Source organism: Jaculus jaculus, chromosome 11, assembly GCF_020740685.1.
Source record: "Jaculus jaculus isolate mJacJac1 chromosome 11, mJacJac1.mat.Y.cur, whole genome shotgun sequence".
In the NCBI taxonomy this organism is placed as follows: Eukaryota; Metazoa; Chordata; class Mammalia; order Rodentia; family Dipodidae; genus Jaculus; species Jaculus jaculus.
The window spans coordinates 82,448,112-82,468,786 of NC_059112.1; the positions used below are offsets into that span (position 1 = coordinate 82,448,112).

General features: G+C 40.4%; 1 protein-coding gene across 5 annotated transcripts in view; it reads right to left on the minus strand.

Annotated features, from left to right (window-relative positions):
* Window positions 1–268: 268 nt before the first annotated feature.
* The window catches only part of Pld1 (phospholipase D1), a 224,524-nt gene continuing 204,117 nt past the window's right edge, over window positions 269–20,675 (minus strand). For all 5 annotated transcript variants that reach the window (XM_045161639.1, XM_045161640.1, XM_045161642.1 and 2 more), the window contains 3 exons: window positions 15,934–16,087; window positions 4,511–4,628; window positions 269–2,405 (listed from right to left, as the gene is read on the minus strand). In XM_045161639.1, coding sequence (XP_045017574.1) covers window positions 2,181–2,405; window positions 4,511–4,628; window positions 15,934–16,087 — 497 coding nt within the window. In that variant the 3' untranslated portion in view covers window positions 269–2,180. The remainder of the gene's footprint in view (window positions 2,406–4,510; window positions 4,629–15,933; window positions 16,088–20,675) is intronic.

The following is a 20,675-nucleotide window of genomic DNA, read 5'->3' on the forward strand; positions in this document are numbered from 1 at the left end:
GTGCATCCCAAGCACTTGGAGCGGAATACAACAGTAGGCTTAAGTCATTCCTTCATCCAATTTCAGCTCCTATGTCCTCATCTATGAGATGGGGAGAGAATGGATTACATGATGTATTAGAGATACTTTCAAGAACTTTGGCTCATTTTTATTTGTTTTTATGTGTGTATGTGTATGTGTGGGTACAGGTACACGTGCATGTGGAGAACACAGCACAGAGGAATGCCATGTACTTCTTTAAAAAACAAACAAACAAACAAACAAAAAAAAAAAAGAGTCTCTCATTAGCTGGAACTCAACTCATCCTGGCAGTGGGATTACAGGTACATACCTGGCCATTCACAGGTACTAGATATTGAACTCCAATTCTCATACTTTCTAGGTAAGACTTTACCAACTAAGCTATTTTTTTCAGTCCAAAGATTTTTTAGGGTTTTATGAGAACATCTTATACAAAATCCAAGAGCAAGTTTGTTGAATATTCTAAGGTTTAAAATTATTTAAAATAAGATGTAATAAACCTTTAGGCATTACTCATACATTCAGTACTTCAAATACAATTTAACTGTTTTTTTTCCAATACAAAATATAACATCCATATGAAGTCATTTTACCGCCTTCAGCCATATAAGAAATAAGTTATTTATTCATAAAAACATTCATTTCCATTATTGGTTATAAAACCCCACTTCATTGGTGAAATGGTTTCTCACTGTGAAATCCTCTCTTGGCTCTTCTACTAACCCATGTCACTGGCTTTGTGGTCCTGTGTGCCATCTTTCCAACAGCAGTATTTGTTCATAAAAGCAGATGGAGGGCTTGTTCTGATGAACAGTCCAGAGGAGATCCTCTCGGGCAATCTCTCGCTGCATGCACCCACTGTATCTGTGCCACTTGTTTGCGTCCTAGGCTTCTTGGAACCTCCTGGGCTCTCCAGGATGGGAGAGTCTCTCTGAGCTTTTGTCTACAAAGAGCACCATACCATCTGAAAGTTAAAGCGGGTTCCCAGAACAACTCACAGACTAGGACAATATGGATTAATAATTACCCAACGTTCTTTGGAAACCCTGCTGGAATGTTAATGTGTATTTAGCTATGCAAGCAAAGTGCCATATATTTTGTGATTGATTAGTTCCCCCCACCCCAAAGAAGAAGATATGGTGAAAAAAAAGTAAGGTTAGGCTCATTAACCTGTTAGGAGTTAGGCAGTCTTTCGATTTTCTTGCAAGACAAAATTGCAGTCATGGCTTGATTATAAACTAGAGAAATTTAAATTTTCTATCAATCCAGTGGCTAAGGATGACAGGAAATCTTACAGCACTCTGAGGAATCCTATCTCTCATCTGGATCAGAGTCCCATTGGTGGGGGTTTCTGGTGCGGCATACTTGGTCTGCATTTTCTCTGGCTACTATGGAATCACATCTCCTACACATGTTTACAAGTATGATCAGCTGGGCTCAATCACAAGCTGACAGTGTGGCAGTGCCTTTGGGAGCAAAGGGAAAAAAAAATGTCTTCTTCAGTATTGGAATTTAATTTCTTCATTTTGCTTGGTGGTGTTGAGATACACTGTCAATGGTATTAGAAGCACCTAACATGGGCTGTTGTGTCAAGTCTGTTCTGTCCCTGAAGTGACTGACAAGTAACTATGAGCACTCCCTTGTCCTAGTAAATAGCTGTACTTGAGGATCAGATCATCAGGACGTCTCAGGGAACCTTCAAGAATCTTGATGCAGTGGCACAATATCTTTCTGGAAGCAACAATCTCTGGGAAAGTACTGTCCAGAGTACAAAATGAGGGCAGATCCAGGAGACACTGGCTGCATAAATGTACCCCAGATAATGGTAAGGCAACCTGGATTGGTTATAGATAGATTCTTGTTAGCAAAGGAAATGAGTTTTGGTATAGATCATGGAATTTACATCTGTGACATTGGTGAGTCAGTGCAACCAAAAAGAATACAGCTCCTTTTCACAAGGAAGGCAATTATAAAGCCTTCCTGATATCCAGTGTCCTGACATCAGTATGATTGCTGCCTTGCCCAGACATGCCAAAGGGTCCATGTGTTAGACACAAGAGTGCATCAGGCCTGGCTTTGACTGTGAGGTCCCCAGGAAGTCACTGTGTGCAATGTGGTCTTTGGGTTGGAAGTCCTTGAGCTGCTCATGAAGACATGTCTTACGTCCAAACCTCCATGGGCACAATGGCTTCTTTGGTTCCAACAGAAGGCAGGAGACTTTCTTCAGATAAGAAATAAAAGGGGAATTGCACCAAGAACCCACGAATCTTTCTGAGTTCTTCCTCAGCTCTAATGGGATCTTCCTTTGCTAATATGGGTTTATTGATAAAGTCTCTCAGCTGCGTTAAATTGTGGACCTCATCACTTGGCAGGCACCGGAACACCTGAGTAAAATAACATTTGGCAATTGAGGAATTTTTTTTTTAAAGAAAGCACATGCCCTTTATAAAAATATTCATCCAGTAAGAAAAACATTGTTTTAGGACACACATTAATTTCATGTTAAGGCACAGAATTAAGAGCTGCTGTTCACTTCTGGGTATAGTAGTGCATGCCTCTAATCCTGGCACATGGGAGCTGAGGAAGGAGAATTGTAAGTTTAATTCAGTTGTGGCCACATAGTAAGTCCTTGTTGAAAAAAAAGAGGAAAGGAAGAAAGAGAGGGAAAGAAAGAATAGAGAGAGAGAGAGAGAAGAAAGGAAGGGAGGAAAAGAGAGGGGAGAGAAAGGAGAGAGAGACAGACAGTTGGGGCTATTATTTGCACAAACCAATTGCTAGATTTATTTTCATTTAAAAAAAACAAACATAGTTGAATCCCTATATCATCTAAAGACTGGACCACCACAGAATAAAGTCAGGCTACCTATAAGCAATGTCATGATGCTACCTTGTATTAAGGCCAGTTGTTTGGATAATAATCATCCAAGAAGTTCATCAGAAAGTTTAGGAGAAAAGTTCATTGTTCTTCCTTTCACTTTTCACTTTGAAAGCTATGTGTATCAATACCTTAACTGAGTGTCACAGAATATTTTCCTGATTGAAAATGAGTTTCTGTCATCAGAACACCTTTTCCCAGAACATTTCAGGAGGTGTTTCTTAAAAGTAAAGGCATGCTCCTATTTAATCATGACACCATTCTTTCTCCTAAGAAAATTAATTTCACAATGTCATATTCACATTTATTCTATTCTCAGAATGTCTTTTAGTGCTTCCCTCCCCCCAGCACTAATTCAGAACTCAAATATGACTATACAACACATTCATAGTATTTTTGAAAACTCTATCCTGTTTGATCATGACCTATAATCCACAGTAAGAAAAGAGGCAACGTTAACAATTGTCATGATTCATTAAGAAAAATGAAGTCTCCAGGAAATCTGGAAGGAACTCTGGAAGACCTGAAGAATACACTTTCCTGGGCTGGAGAGATGGTTTAGCAGTTAAGGTGCATGCCTGCGATGCCTAAGGACCCGGATTCTCCAGGTCCCACATAAGCCAGAGGCACATGGTGGCACATGTGTCTGGAGTTCGTTTTCTGTAGCTGGAGGCCCTGGAGCACCTATTCTCTCTCTCTCTTTCTCCCTCTCTCTGTCTGTAATAAATAAATAAATGCCTTAAAAATATATTTCCCCAACTTCTTACAGCTAGTCATACTTTCCATGACAGGTAGCTAGCTCCTTCCTGAGGTAACCTATTCTACTCTTCGACAGCATTCAACTCTTATCTATTCTCTTTTAAATCCAGTGGACAGAAGTTACCAGGAGATGCATTGGCTATATATCAACTGTAGCTGGGTTTAAAACACTACTAAAATTCAAACCATCCAACAAAGGCCATCTCTCATCATCATTATATAACTTCATAAGACTTCTGTGATAGACACTGCTTACTACCTACATCATATGTAACACATTTAATAGATTATTTTTTATCCCTATAGCCACCTCAGTGAATATCCCTTGCAATTTATAGGTTGTAAAGAAAGCTCAGAAAGCCTAGTTGCTATACATAGTTATGTCACCACTCATCTGGTAAACTGGGTTGAACATAGGTGTGATAATTTTGGGATTCCTTGTGTTTTAGTTTTCTTCATCAATAAAAGTGTTCAAAGGTTATTAGCCATGAGGCAAAGGTGCTTCTGGTGAGATTGCTGCATCAGACAGGAGGCCCTCATCTAAGGCCTCATCAAAACCATTACCCGTGGTGCCTTTTGATCTTTTCTTTATTATTTGGAGTCCTGGAGCTCAAAGCCAGAGCCTTATACAAGCTATGTAAGTAAGTACTGTACCACTGGGCTGCATCTATAGCCCTTGGATCTTTGCTTTTCAATGTCTACAAAGAGGTATTTTTTCAACCTGCAGTAATATTGATTCTTTTATCCTCATTAAGAATATTCTGTATCCATAAAATGCAGAAATAATGATGTGCAATTTGTCATGAAATTCTAAGAAAAGCAAAAAGGATAGGGGGAGGAATAAGCAAACCTCACCTTATCATAAATTGTAGCATTTCGAGCAGCTGTTGAAACCCAAATCTCCTTGAAGAATTTGTCACTCACTGGGTCCTGAATGTCCTCACTTGGGTCAGAAAGATAGCCAAGGACAACCCTGCAATACAAGTACCCTCCAAAATGAGTAATTGGGAAAAATAAGTTTACTGCCTGCAGGGATTCCAATGGTAACAGTAAGCCAGGCACTCAGACACAGTCAGTTTTTTGCAGGGGTTGGGGTGGAGGGAGGGAGGAAGAAGCCATTCCAAATAAAACCAAATCATAGCTGACCTGTCATCCATCAGGCATGAAAGAAGTTAACACACTAGATTTTGTCTGAGTTGATCATATATAAATCAGGGACAAGAAATCATCAAGAAAAGCTGGGCAAGTCTCTCAGAGGTTATGTTGGAAAGTAATGATTACTCTTGGTGGTAGTTTGAAGAGACAGCCCCCAATATAGTCAGTATTTTATTAGTTTGTAGTTTGCATCTGCAGCCACCTGGCTGGAGGCAGTGTCACTGGGTGGATCTTAAGGTGTGGTGGTGGGTTTGAGATTTCAATGTAAAAATATGCAAACTGTGCCTAGCTGGAGTTCCTGAAGTGTGATGTGCTGTGTGGATTTTGGCTTGTGCTTCCCTCTCTCTCTCTCTCTCTCTCTCTCTCCCCTTGGACCTGTGAAGGCAGGCCAGCTTCTTCTGCCATTGTGAAACTTCCCCTAGATCTGTAAGCTTCAATAAATATCTCCTACTCCATAACTTTTCCTGGTCTAGAAGTTCATCTCAGCTAACCTGAAGCTGTCTGCTACACTCTTGTTCTTCAAGAAGACTGTATGACTGAAAAGCACTTCCACCTTTGTCCTATGAGGTAGATGGGAAAGATTATTCTCATATCATAAGGAGGAAACTAAAATCTGGAGTTCACTAGTAATTTAAGTAAAATGTAGAGTCCAAGGCCATTTCTCTTACGCCTTGTGTTTTCAGAAAACACCAGAAAAGTCTGTTTTAACTGAAAAGGACAAAGGGAATATAAGTCTTATAAAGGCTTTGGTTTTGAATAAGATGCAACCACACCATAGGTATATAAGGAATAATCAGACTTGACTCACACATTACAACATAGCTGCTGAGACATACATGACTGTAATCCCAATACTCAGGAGGCAAAGGCAGAAGGGTCACTGTAAATTCAAGGCCCAACTGGTCTACATAGCAAGTTCTAGGCCAGCCAGGGTTACAGAATGAGACTTTGTCTCCAAACAAACAAATAAACAAAAAAAATAATCAAAATATAGCTGCTGGAAATGACAGAGACCCTGTCTTAAAATATGCATATACAGCTACTGCATTAACAACAGACTGTGTGGGAAAGGGCTGAACAGACCATTCCAGAGCCATGATAACAATACAGGTGACATGCAATGATGGCTTTGGTCTGGGCTGGCAGTTGACATGAAGATAGACCCAGTAGATTTTACTGGTAGAGTAAATGCAGGGAATGAGAAAATATTGGATACCAAGGATAGCAAACAGGTTTCTGTCCTTTGCCACTTCTTCTGAGCATTGTTGCTGTAAGCTAAGACCAAGAATTCTGTGGAAAAGCCCATGGGAGAAGATCAGGAATTCCGTGTTGAGCCTGATGAGTTTTCTATTACGTGGCCAAGTAGCCAGGTTGAGCAGGCTGTTTGTTAACTGGAGCCATAGTGTGGTAGAGAAGGCTTCCCTGGGAATAGAAATCTGAGAATTCTAGTTCATCATGTTCATAAAACCATATGAGTTTAACTGAGTTCCCTAGAGAAGTGAGCATAAACAGGGGTTAGGACTCAGGGTAGCAGTTAGGGAAGAGGACCCATGAACAAAGCTGGAGAAAAGACATAGGGAGTTGGGTGTGGTGGCATACGCCTTTAAATCCAGCATTTGGGAGGCAGAGGTAGGAGGATCACTCTAGGTTCAAGGCCATCCTGGAACTGCATCAGGGTGAATTCCAGGTCAGCCTAGTCTAAAGTGAGACCCTACTTCAAAAAATATCAAAAACAAACAAATAACAACAACGACAAAAGTCAGAGGGCATGGTATCCTATAACCATATGGAGAAATATATTAAGGATTATATCACATTCATATAAAAACTATTATGGTTTAACTGTGGCATGTCCCCCATAGGCTCGTGTGCATGAATACTTGATCCTCAGCTGGTGACACTGTTTTGGAAGGCTGTGGAATCTTTAGGAGGTGGGGCCTCACTACTGGATGTGGGTCTTGACACTTTATAACCCAGCTTTACTGCCTTGCTGTTTTCTGAGTGTGGGTACAATGTGACCAGCCACACTTAGCTCCTATACTATCCCCACCATGACACCTGTATCTCCTCAAACTATAAGTCAAGGGCTGGAGGGATGGCTTAGCAGTTAAGGCACTGTTTGCCTGCAAAGCCAAAGGACCCAGGTTCAATTCCCCAGGACACATGTTAGCCAGATGCACAAGGTGGCACATGTATCTGGAGTTGGTTTTCAGTGGCTGGAGGCCCTGGCATACTCATTCACTCTCTCTCCCTCTTGTTCTGTTAAATAAATAAATAAACAAAACTATTTTTAAAAACCTATAAATCAAAATAAATTCTTTCTTAAATTGCTTCTTATCAATGATTTGGCCACAAGAACAGGAAAAGTAATGGATATGCTAACCATTTGGTTTAGTAATGTGGGCATCATTCACTTGTTATGCTCTTGGTATTTAACTAATGTACATTCATGACATCATTTCTAATGGTATGTAAAATTTACGTAAACACTTATTTTTGAGCGGGACATTTGTGTGCTTTCCAATTTTTCATCATTATGGACAATACTATACTGAACATAATTTATTCATCACATATAACATTTTGTGAACTTCTATAGTTATTTCATTAGGAGAGGATCTGAAATTAAAATTCCTAGGACAAAGAATATGCAAAATTGTCTGAAGTAAGGCTGTAAGAGTCCACTTATCTCCAACACAACCCACTTGAAAAAACTCAGCCAGTTTCATAAGGGTAAAAGGTAGATCATTTCAGTTTTAGTCACACATTTTCTGATATATAAAAATTCTTTAAAATAAATGGAGTCTTCATGATGGCCTCACTGGAATTTTTGAATTTTATTGCCTTAAAATTCTATTTGTACCTCAAATAATGCTTCATTACACTACATGAGAATAACTTTACAAATAAGATTTAAAAGAGAATTATTGCACATTGCTAGTTGAGAATCAAAATAAAATTTTTGAAGGACAGTTTAGGCTCTGACAATAAATCAACCTTTATATTGGGCCAAGGCTAAGTTTCTGAGAAGTAAGCTTAAAACATTTCTTTAAAAAAAAATTAAAATTTTATTTGCAAGCAGAGAGAAAGAGTGAGAGATAGAGAGAAGACAGAGAGAGGGAGAATCGGTGTGCCAGGGCCTCTAGTCACTTCAAATGAACTCTAGATGCATGCATCCCCTTGTGCAATTGGCTTACATGGGTACTGGGGAATTGAACCTGGGTCCTTTGGCTTCACAGCAAGTGCCTTAACCACTAAGCCATCTCTCCAGCCCCAAGCCTAGAACATTTCTGTGACTTCGCTCTTAATATAGAATAAGAGGTGATGCAATATGACCACCAACTGACCAGTACAAAGCTTGTTATAGGAAAGATATTTAAATAAGTCTGTAATGGGCAACATTTAGCAAGAAAGCATCTTGCCCGCCAGTACTTAATAACAAGAAAATTACATTAAAGTGCACAATAAGATAATATAAAATAATTCTTTGAAGAGTAAGATTTGAAAGAAAATAACTTTGATTTTATGACAATGTGTGTTTAATATTTAATGGTAAGAAGGGGGTAAAGAAATGGTAAGGAGTTATTTCTGTTCTTTCTATTCCTCCTGCCTGTCACTTTAAGTGATCCTGAACTCTACTTGTGTGGTAACGGTTCCCCTTGAGTGATGGAGGCATGCTGTAAAGTTTGGATAATTTTCCAGGACTTAATGAACTGTTCTGCTCACACTTGTGACATTCGGGGCAGTAGCCTAATGGCTGATTCTGTCTCTATTTAGAATTGATTTCACATCAAAATGTGTCTCTCAATTTCTATTCAAAAATAGCACAGATGGAAAATGGATTGAAGCTGCATGTTTTAAAGTGAGAAAATGGCCATGCTTTAGGCCACAATATTTATCTTTGGGAACATTTCCTAATAAAGAGAGGCCAAAATTGCTGTGAGGTTTCTGTAGTGCTTTTTAATATATCATCTGTGTTTGCCACTGGGGTAACTTGAAAAATAATTGATCATGAACAATCGCCTTCTTTGTAGGGCACCATGAAAATTGCCAGGAAAAATAGAGCACCTGGAAATTAACTTCTCAGGAAATGTAAAAGATCAGCATAAAAGAAAAAAAAAATGAACGTTTACTGAAGAACAAGCTTCCCATCGTGAAAGTCCTAAAACCTTTCTGAAGAATGAGAAAATGAATTGAAGCCTGCACCCTGTTTTTCAGCCCATGAAATATCAGCAAATGTTGATCCTTTTATATTGATCTATAAATATGCTATATTAGTAATTTAAACAAAATAATAAGTATAAGAGAATTGAAGATGTGAGTAAACAGTCCTAAAGTTCATATGGAAGAAATATTCTTCAAAATAGCAAAAACTGTTCTGACACAAAAGAATAGTAATGATGAAGAGGTGTGGTAGAAGTGGCCTTCAGAGGTGTGGCCACTGGCAAGTTGCCCATGCTCATGCAAGCTACCCTAATTAAACTCCGTAAAGCACCAAAAAAAAAAAAAAAAAAAAAAAAAAAAAAAAAAAAAAAAAAAAGATACAAGTCAGAGAAAGGGGTGTTGGGAAGAAGCTGGTCAACAGAGTGAGAGGTGGATGTGGTGGTTTGATTCAGGTGTCCCCCATAAACTTAGGTGTTGTGAATGCTAGGTTCCCAGCTGATGGAGATTTGGGAATTAATGCCTCCTGGAGGGAGTGTACTGTTGGGGGCAAGCTTATGGGTGTTAGAGCCAGTTTCCCCATGCCAGTGTTTGGCACACTCTCCTGTTCCTGTTGTCTACCTTATGTGGGCCATGAGGTGATGTCCACCCTCTGCTCATACCATCATTTTCTCCTGCCATTGCGGAGCTTCCCCTTGAGCCTGTAAGCCAAAATAAACTTTTTTTTCCCACAAGCTGCTCTTGGTTGCATGATTTCTACCAGCAATGGGAACCTGACTGCAGCAGGAGGGTAAGAGAGCATAAATGGAGGTATGACCAAAGCCATATATGAAATTGTCAAAGAATACATTCAAATTTTTCAAAAAGTACTATTAAAATATACAGTAGCAAAGATGAAAAGTACCACACTGGCATATAAGAAAACAGATTTTCAATCTGATATAACAGACAGAATGGAGAAAGCCCCAAAAAATGTATCAGGTATAAGAGTCACTGAACATCACACAATTATATAGGCATGGAGGTGTGTAGTTGTAATCCCAGCACTTCAGAGGTGGAGGCAGAAAGACTAGAAGTTCAAGGCAATCCTTACTCTAGGCTACATGAGAGTCTGTTTTTTTTTGTTTTTTTTTAAGTGTATTTTATTTATATTTACAAGGGGGAGATAGATAAAGAGAGAATGAGAGTGGGTGTTCTCAGGTTTCTAGCCACTGCAAATGAACTCCAAATGCATGTACCACTTTGTGCTTATGGCTTTACATGGATCCTGTGGAACTGAACCCAGGTGGTTATCCACTGCTGGCAAGTAGCTTAACTGCTGAGCCATCTCTCCAGACCTCTTGTTTTAAAAACCTACTTAATTTCGTTTCTAAAATATTTATTCATTTGCAAGCCAATAGACACACACAGAGAGAGAGAATGGGCACACCAGGGCCTCCAGCAACTAAAAATTAACTCGAGATACATATGCACTACTGTGTGCATGTGGCTTTATGTGGGTACTGGGGATTGAACCTATGTCCTTAGGCTTTACAGGCAAACACCTTTACTGCTTAGCCATCTCTCCAGTCTGAGATCCTACCTTAGAAAAGAAAAAAAGATAGGCAAAATATTCCTACATATGGTATATGTTGGAACAGTTTATTTACTAGAAGAAAGAAAAGCTACATTAAAATAAATTTTCCTGCTAGGCATAGTGGTACATTTCTGTAATCCTAGTACTCAAGAGGCTAAGGCAGGAAGAAATTGAGTTCAAGACCATCTTGGATTACACAGTAAGATTTTGCCTCAAAAATAATAAAACAATAATAAATCATAAAAACAATAAGCTGTCCATGTTAACTGTACACTGTAAAGTCAAATAAATACTAGAAATATATAAGCTAATGACCTTGGGCTGAAGGTACTCTGAGCATATAGATGAAAAGGAAAAATTGGGCTGGAGAGATGGCTTAGTGGTTAAGTGCTTGCCTGTGAAGCCTAAGGACCCCGGTTCGAGGCTCGGTTCCCCAGGTCCCACATTAGCCAGATGCACAAGGGGGCGCATGCATCTGGAGTTCGTTTGCAGTGGCTGGAAGCCCTGGCGCGCCCATTCTCTCTCTCTCCCTCTATCTGTCTTTCTCTCTATGTCTGTTGCTCTCAAATAAAAAAAAAATTATAAAAAAAGGAAAAATTAATAAATTTAAATTTGGTTAATAAGACCTCTCAAAGTTGATTGATAAGATTAAGAAGTTGCCGGGCGTGGTGGCGCACGTCTTTAATCCCAGCACTCGGGAGGCAGAGGTAGGAGGATCTCCAAGAGTTGGAGGCCACCCTGAGACTCCATAGTGAATTCCAGGTCAGCCTGAGCCAGAGTGAGACCCTACCTCGAAAAATCAAAAAAAAAAAAAAAAAAAAAAAAAGATTAAGAAGTGATTGATCAAGCTGGAGACATGGATTAGCAGGTAAGGTGCATGCCTGTGAGTGATGTATGCACAGAAGGTCACACAATTGTGCAAGGTGACACATGGGAGTTCAGTTACAGTGGCTGGAGGACCTGCCATGCCAGTGTTCTCTCCTTGTCTCTCTGTCACTCTCACTCTTGGTCTCTTGCATAAAAAAAGCATTGATCAGCTATATTTGTACCATATTCAATAAAGGGATGAGTATCTCATATTTAAAGTAATTATAGGTCATTAAAGAAATTAAACATTGAAAAATGGGCAAAGAATAATTCTCAAAAGAATAATTACTCTTGATGGATAAGCACATTTTTTAAAGCCCCTAAAAAGCATGCTGAAATAACTAACTTCCATTTGAAATGAAATAAATAGCTATTATTATATCCTTCAGTAAACACAGAAGAAAAAAAGCCTTTTTAAACATTGCTAGAGAGATTTCTCAGTGATTAAGGCACTTGCCTGCAAGCCTCATGACCTGGGTCAATCCCCTAGTACCCATGTAAAGTCTGATGCATGGTGGCATATGCATCTGGAGTTCGTTTACAGAAGCTAGAGGCCCTGGCATGCCCATTCTCTGTCTCTCTCTCTCCTCTCTTCTCTCTCTCTGCTTGCAAATAAGTAAAAATATTTTTAAAACATTGCTAATGATAATACTATAAGAGTGAAAATTCCTTTGTCTAAGAAAATTTGGTAGATTTTCCTGACATAAAAGGCATTTTTGAATATTAGCAAAAAATGTGTCAAGCCATGAGGTATTAGTTTAAGGAAAATGGTATACACATGCAATGAAATATGAGGCAGCCATTAAAATGTTATAGATAATTACTTACATGAAAAACACAGTAAACATTATATAAGTAATAAAGAATATTGCAGATATTAGTTCTGAGATAATAAATCCATAATAAATTTATACTAGATATATAACAAATAATTAGGCACATATAACATTATGTAAGTAACAAAGAATACTACAGATATTAGTTCTGAGATAATAAATCCATAATAAAGTTATAATAAACATATAAAAATAAATAATAAAACACATGTAACATGTAAGTAATAAAGAATATTACAAATATTAGTTCTGAGGTAATATATATTTATCATAAATATATAATAAAATTAATAATAAAACATATGTAACATTATGTAAATAATAAAGAATATTGAAGACCTGCAAGGTTCAACTTTTGTTTTTTAAAATAACATACATGTGCAGTAAATTGTAAAGTGCTATATATTAAATGAGAAACTCATTAGCACACTGGTGAGGATGTGTAGAGAAAACCCTTATTGTACGGTAGGAATATGAAGCCATCACAGGAAAGCTATATGGAGGTACCTGCAAAAACTAAAAGTAGAGCTGTCATGTGATCCTATAATCCCAGTACTGGAATTAAGCCACCATGTCAAGATAGACATCTGGAGCTGAACAGATGGCCTAGTGGTTAAGGTGTTTACCTGCAAAGCAAAAGGGCCCAGGTTCAATTCCCTAAGACCCACTTAAGCCAGATGCACAAAGTGGTGCATGCATCTGGAGTTCATTTACAGTGCCTGAATTCCCTGGTGTGCCCATTCTCACCAATACTATTCAAGCATAAAACAATGATCACATCACTTATTCTAAAAATATACCTGGTGATCACTGTGGTAAGTGAATAAGCCAGGCACAAAAAGGCAGGTACTGTATGATCTCTGAGACAGAACACAAAAAAAGATGACCTCAGCAATGTTAAGTGTAGAATGGTGGTTATCAGTACTTGGGACAATAGGGAAAAGAAAGGGATGAAGAAAGGTTTGCTGTCAGGAGCTAAAGCAGAGTAGACAGGAGGAAAGTGTTCTGATAGCCCAGTGGGCTGACTATAGAAAATGATAGTACTGTGTATTTCAGAGTAGAAGAAGTAACTGAATGTTCTGATCATAAAGAGATGCTAAATGTTTGTGTGGATAAATATTCTTAACCTGGTTTGAATGTTACATAGTGAAGACATATATCAAAACATCACATAACACCCCATGAATATGTGAAATTTATGTGCTAAACTAAAATAATTAATGCTAGATTATGGAATTACAGATGAATTTAGTTTTCTTTTAAGTTTTCTGTATTTGCCAAATTTCTATATAAAATGTGCTGTAAATCAGAAGGCTTTCCATCTACAATATGAAAATTTAGAAATAAACCCACCACTCTAAAGAGAATACTTAAGTTCTCGAGAACTGAAAAGACATGACACATATTTTTAACTTACAATGGGAAACAGTTATTTCCTTGCACATGCTGCAACAGGCATTCCGTAAGTGCATTAGCAGGGTACTAATTTTAAATTCTCCCCTGCTAAACAAAACAAATTACTAGCAGTTCATTGGAATATTGATGGCTTGAAAAAAATTCTTGCTGGGCAAAGCAATTAGTAATAAAAGCAAAACTACAGCAATGAAAGTTGTTACAGACTGATCTTGAGAGATGGCTTTGCTGAGCTCCTTCAGCAGACAGCACAGAGTGAATGCATCTAGGATGGCACTCATGTCCCTGTGGAAACTGAGTCCACTGGGACGAGAAGGGATGCAGGAGACCGCTGCTGTATTGATAGCAGCTCAGTGCTTAGACCATGCCCTCAGAGCGTGAGTGGCTCCTAAAATGGAATCTATGTGCATGAAGGATCAAAGCAAGAGTGAGTCAGGGCAAGCCCTCTCTCAAACAGCACGGAGCAAGACCTTACATATGTTAGAGACACTTGGAACATCTCACTCTAGAGGCTGCAATGAAATGGCCACATGGCAAGTACAGTTTTACCAATAGAAAACTGTACTTCCTGCAGGCTTTAGAGGCAGGAAAGGGACCAGGGTGCTGAGAGACAAGAGTGAGATCTGTATGTCTGGAAGGGTGTCACCTATTCCTGTCTTACTTCTGAAACACAAAGTTATTGGATGGTAATGAGCAGAGGAGTAATATTAACTAGAAGGTTCTAGAAGGATCACAACAGCACTTGATCACTTGGGGTCCCATAACACTTGCTTCCTAGCTCAGTGATCTCTGCGCTCGTGCACAGATTTGGTCAAAATTCACACTTTGCTAAGACTAGGCACTAAGGCTGGAGTTATCTGAAATCTGAGATGCAAAGATCCCACATTTAAATCTGACACCAGTAGTCACTGCAATACATATATTTATTTATTTATTTATGAGAGAATGGGTGCACCACAGCTTCTTGCCACTGCAAACAAACTGCAGATGCATGGGTCACCTTGTGTGTTTGGCTTTATGTGGGTACTGGGGAATCAAACCTGGGCTGTTAGGCTTTGCAAGCAAGTGCCTTTAACCACTGTGCAGTCTTTCCAACCCCTGCAATACTTTTAATAATTCATTATATCCTGTTATCACTTGGATTTTTTTATGGGAACTGATGAGCTAGAAAGAGAGAGCCCAGTTGGTAAAGTGTTTGCCTGGCAAGCATGAGGACCTGACTCCAATCCCCAGAACCCACACAGAAAAGTGGGACACGGTAGCATGCACTTATGATCCCAGCATGCTGGGAAGGTGTAGACAGAAGGATATTTTGGGGTTCACTGGCTAGCCAGTCCAGTCTACTTGGTGAGCTCTAGAAAAGAAAAATAGTGTATAGTATTTTGAGGAACAACACCAGAGGCTGCCCTCTGACCTCCACACACACGTACATACATGTATAGGCACACCACCTCACACACACACACACACACACACAAACCAAAAGAAATTGAGTTTTGAAAACTTAAATAGGCCCTACCTAGATGGTTTGATCTGGCTTGCCCTTAATCCATGAATATATTTAAAATGGTTGTTTGTCCAATGAAACCTAATGGTAACGAGCAATAGCTTATATAATATATTTTAATAAAGATATAAAATGCTTCTGGAATAGAGGTACTACTCAGAGGTTAAAGGTACTTGCTAACAGAGCCTTGACAGCCTATGTTCGTTCAATTCCCCAGTACTCATGTAAAGCCATGTACACAAAATGGTACATGCATCTGGAGTTTGTAGTGAATGGAAGCCCTGCTGTGCTCATTCTCTCTCTTTCTCTCAGTAAAATAAATAAATAAAATATAAATTAAGATGTTTGCGTGCTGTATAAGTGAAGACTCTAGGGCCAGGAGATGGTTCAGTGGATTAAGCACTTGTCACACAACTCGGAGTACCTGAGTTGAGCTCCCGAGATCCTATGTAAAAGCTGGAGCTGTGAATTCAAGGGGAGCCCCTGCCTCAAACACAGCAAGGTGAGGACCGACCGGAAAGTTGTCCTCCAACTTCCACATATGCATTCTCTTTCTCTCTCCTTCCTTTCCTTCCCTCCCTTCCTCTCCCCCACCAAACACACACACACAAACATGAGCAGAAGCACACACATCACATAAATAAATTTCAAAAACTACAAGGAAACGTTGACGTGTCAGGAGTGCTAAGGGCAAAAGGTAACCCTGGACCACAGTGTCCATGGCCCTAACACTTGACAAGAGACAATAGTTTGTGGGGCCAACCTGAAACACTGCAGCCGAAGTCCTTGGGCAAAGCAGCCAGCTTCATACTCTTTTCCATCCATTATGGATGTGACCGTCTCTGTGTCCTGCACGATGACAGCCATTTCACTGTCACGCTTCCCCAGCATGCTCCGGTCATTGATGTTGGCAGAGCCTGTAAGGATGGAGAGCAAAACTGCAAAACCTTCTTGAGACAATGTTGCCTGGTGCCCATCCTGCTCAATTCTTCTCACCCACGAAATGCTCACTTTGGTCAAGTAATCCAGGGAAGATGTTTCTTGGGGAGGTGGGGCCTCTTGAGAGTCAGCCCAGTGGTGATTCTTGACCAGTCTAAGCCAGCCGTAATAATGTCATGACTTCTGCCAGTGACCAGCTAAGGAACTGGCATGTAGCATTGTTCTAGCAGATGCAACATGTGGGAAAGCTTCCCAAGGGTACTGAGAAAGCTTTCTCCTTTATATGAGGGAAAGAAGAAATGAATGGCATCTTTCCTAGACTTTCCATACAGACTTGAAAGGATGCATAAAGATATGATTCTGCAGCCATTTTGCAACCACAAGGGACCCAACAAACACATAAGAAGAAAGACTCATGGTTTTAGCCACCAAACTAACACTAGTGCTTTATGAAATAATACCCCTTCCTTATTGTTTTGAATCTTCTACCGAGTCTCAAAGGATTCCAGCTGACAGAAGCAAGTTAAGGAAGCAAAGAGGCTTATGACAGCATCCACTTAGATGGCTTTGTTTTAGCATTAAGAACAAGCTCTGGGGCTGGAGAGATGGCTCAGCAGTTAAGGCACTTGCCTGCAAAGCCTAATGATCCAGGTTCGATTCCCCAGTATTCACACACAGCCAGATGCATAAAGTGGCATGTGCAACTGGAGTTCATTTGCAGCAGCTAAAAGTCCTGGTGTGCCCATTCTTTCTCTCTCTCTATCTTTTCGCAAATAAATAAATAAAATATTTTAAAACCTTAAAAGAACAAGCTCTGTACTTTGTATTTACCTGCTAAGTAAGGAGTGGGAAAAGCCACTGCGAGACCAGTGTGTTCTCAGTTTTGGTCAGATAAAGCTTTTCTTTGCAGATGCCAGTGATTATTGTGGAGGCCCAAAACTTGTCAAAGTGCTGAGAAGTGACAGTTCAGCACTAAACAAGACATCTGTCACACTTTTCAAGGTTCTAGGACCATGCAAAAAAGGGGGTGGAAAGAAAGCAAGAGCCAGAGGATGGGGAGGAGCACATTCCAAAGAATGCTATCTTTCAGACACATGGTGGCCACTGCCTTTGTGACCTTGTAGACGTTATCATTAGCTACACAAGGCCTACACAGTATCGGTGCCCATCAACATGTTATCATGGATGGTGGAGGAGGACAAAAAAAAAAAAAAAAACGGCATCAGAACAGAAGAGGAACTAGTTGGAAAGAAGGGGTTTCATGGAAAAGAAGGGGGAGGGGGATAAAAGAAGGCAATGGGATGGGATTATGATCAAAATACACTATGCACATGTATGAAAATGGTGAATAGAAAAGGTTTTTGTTGCTGTCTGTTTTTATTGAGGTAGGGTCTTGTTTGAGCCCAGGCTGACTTGGAATTTATTATGTCGTCTCAGGGTGGTCTCAAACTCACGGCAATCCTCCTACTTGTGCCTCCCAAGTTCTGGGACTAAAGGTGTGCATCACCATGCCCAGCCTAGAAGAGCTGTTTAGAAGCCATGCACACCTTCCCAGTCCCCAGTGTCTATCTTCCAGTGCCGCTGTGATGGATGGTTAAGGACTGTTCCACCCTGGCCTCACTTGTGCGGCACACCATCAGCCTCCTTATTCACTTCCCTCCCTTCTATTTTTAAATCCAAATGAGCTGAGGATGTCGACTTTCACATGGGAAGGGCAAATCGTTTCATATTAGTTCAACCTGAGCTTTTGGCAGAACTGTGCTATGTATTCAGAAGCCGACGTCTTCTGCATTAATCACCATGGATTCGGGCTTTTCAATCCTTGAAGTGTCCTACAGATACAGAAGATGTCTGACTGACAATTTTTTTATTCTTCTTTTCCCTTCTGCCCTTAATTTTGCAGACATGGACAAGAAGGTCAGGGTGCTTACATAGGCTGCACGTGGTGATTGGGCCAGCCAAATCAGGAAGATGACATGGTCCTTACTCAAGAGCAAGTGATGAGATTTTGCGCATGAGACAAAGATGACCTTATGAGCCTCACACGACATACACCAGAATCCTGTCACAGAGCTGATGACTACAGATGGGAATGGTGTCGCCATAGTGGCCCTGGTGGACAGAGAAAGATAGAGCACCCCACAGTAATCTGGGAGTTCAACTGGAGAGGCACAATGTGGGAACCTTGGCAACATTTTGTCTGATCTGCAAGCAACAAACTGTCCTTTATTCATTGTCATGAGGCAGTAAAACCTGCAACGGGATCCAAGGACTTGACAGTTGGCCAGCATTAATTGGAAAAGTCACTTAAATCTTTCTCTGTTTTAATCTGACGTTTCCTAGGCAGCTAATAACCCTGACTTTGCAGAGTCATCATGGGAATTGAGACCTTGTGGGAACACTTACCTATCTATAAGGTGCTTTGTAAATGTGAGTTACTATAGCATTGCTTACAGACACTTGTTAACCCAGGCATATCTGAAATGTTGCTGAGTGGCATTTGTATCAAAGCCTCCCTCTGGCTTAAGCACCCTCCACTAGGTGCATGAACTGAAAGGACACTTTAATGACATTCTCATGATGCTCAAATGGGTCGCCACTGGGCCCCGCCCCTGTCACTGCTGGATTCAAGTGCAGATGCTCTGTTAACTGTTGGAATCCTAGGGTGGGAGCCAGCTTGAACCCTCCCCCACATATGCACAAAATCCTCACAAACCCCTTCCTGTGGCAGTGGACCCTCACTTCCAAGGGCAGGAAAATAGCACTGGCCTTATGAGCCAAGATTCTTAGAGACAGGGTTTGATTCTGGTATTTCAAGAGTTGACGTGAGGCTGGGAGATGGATCAGTCAGTAAAGTACTTGCCAGGCAAGATGAAGACCTGAGTTTGAGTCCCCAGCATTAACATACATGTCAGATGTGGTGGTGCGCGTCTGGAATCCCAGTGCTGGGGTACAAACAGAGAGGGTCCCTTGGACTTTCTAGCTAGCTAGTCTAGCTGAATCAGTGAGCTCTGAGTTCAAAGACAGACTTGACATTGACTTCCCCATGCATACACACCATGGCACACACATCCCACACCACACCACACCACACACACACACCCCACACTCACACACGAGTTTACGTGGAGTTGTTTGGACAACTGTACTAGAGAAGTGAGCAGGCTACTATTTAATAGGAGTTTGAAGAAAGGGACAGAAAGATAAGCCTACTAGACATGACAGTGCTGAGGAGATATGGATGAGTGTATTGTTATATCCACACTTGCTCCTAAACACTAATGAATTACGAAATCTGCACCACTTTGTGCATCTGTCTGTCCGTGGGTCCTGGGAATCAAACCTGAGCCAATAGTCTTTGCAAGCAAGCAATCATAACTGCTGAGCCACCTCTCCAGCCCCCCTCACTTACCTTTTTAAAAAGGGAATGTCATGATGTTTTGAGATGCAGCAAAAATCCAAACAGCATATGAAAACATGTATATATACCTGAGCACTAAGAAATGATCACTGACTTGAGCACCTAGGCTGAAGATAACGCCACAGCATGGCAGAATCCCTCTCGCATCTTCCTCCCCATGACGGAACACTGCCACGGAACTTGGCGGTGCATCATGCCTTGCATGTTGTACAAATAGAAAACATTTCATTTATGACTTGCTATTGTTTATACCCCAGTAATCACATAGTAGATAATTATGAAATAATAATAGTAATCAGCTCAATAATCACTTGAGATTTTTCTGTACCTAATTGTAACATATTTATTTGCCTTTGGTAAACACACCAATGGCTGATTTATTCACTCCACTATCCATGGAGGTTAGGGGTTGCTCCCCGAGTTTTGGGTGCTACACCACTTGGCATGAGATGCTGTATATCTGTCCCTGGCTAAGTAGAAGTGAGCAACTCTCTAGGTTCAGCATGAAGGCATGGACTCTGAGCACGGGGCGTGTGACTTTCCTAGGTGACACCAGAATACTTTGCAAAGTGGTTTCCAACCTGTGCTGTGTAGCACTGCATGGGGTCCCTGTGGCCAGAACTCTGCTAAACTTAGATTGCTAAATATTTTGAAGTTTTACAGTCTAGGTTTATGTTTTCTTTTCTTTTTTTAAAGACAGGGTCTTCTCTATTTCAGGTTGATCTCAAACTCATCATATAGTCAAGGATGACTTTAGACTTCTGATCCTCTGCCCCCACTTCCCAAATGCCGGGATAACAGCACCATACTCAGTCTGTGCCTTACTGGAGATGGAACCCAGGACTCTGTGCATGTATGCTTACCCAGGGAGCTGCATCCCTAGCCCCAGGAATTTTTAACAACTGTTACTTGTTTGCCCTCTTAATATTTCTGTTTATGCCCATGGATTAGTGCTGCTCTCGCTTTTGGCTAGAGACACTTCTCTTTGCAGATGGTAATGACTACTGGAGAGACTCAAGACCCATCAAAGTGCTGTGAATAAGTGACTGTGGAGTGCTCAACACTAAATGTGACATCTCAATTACACACTCCAAGGCTCACAGGACATTTTAGAAGAGGTTACTGAAGGAATGTAAGCCAAAGGA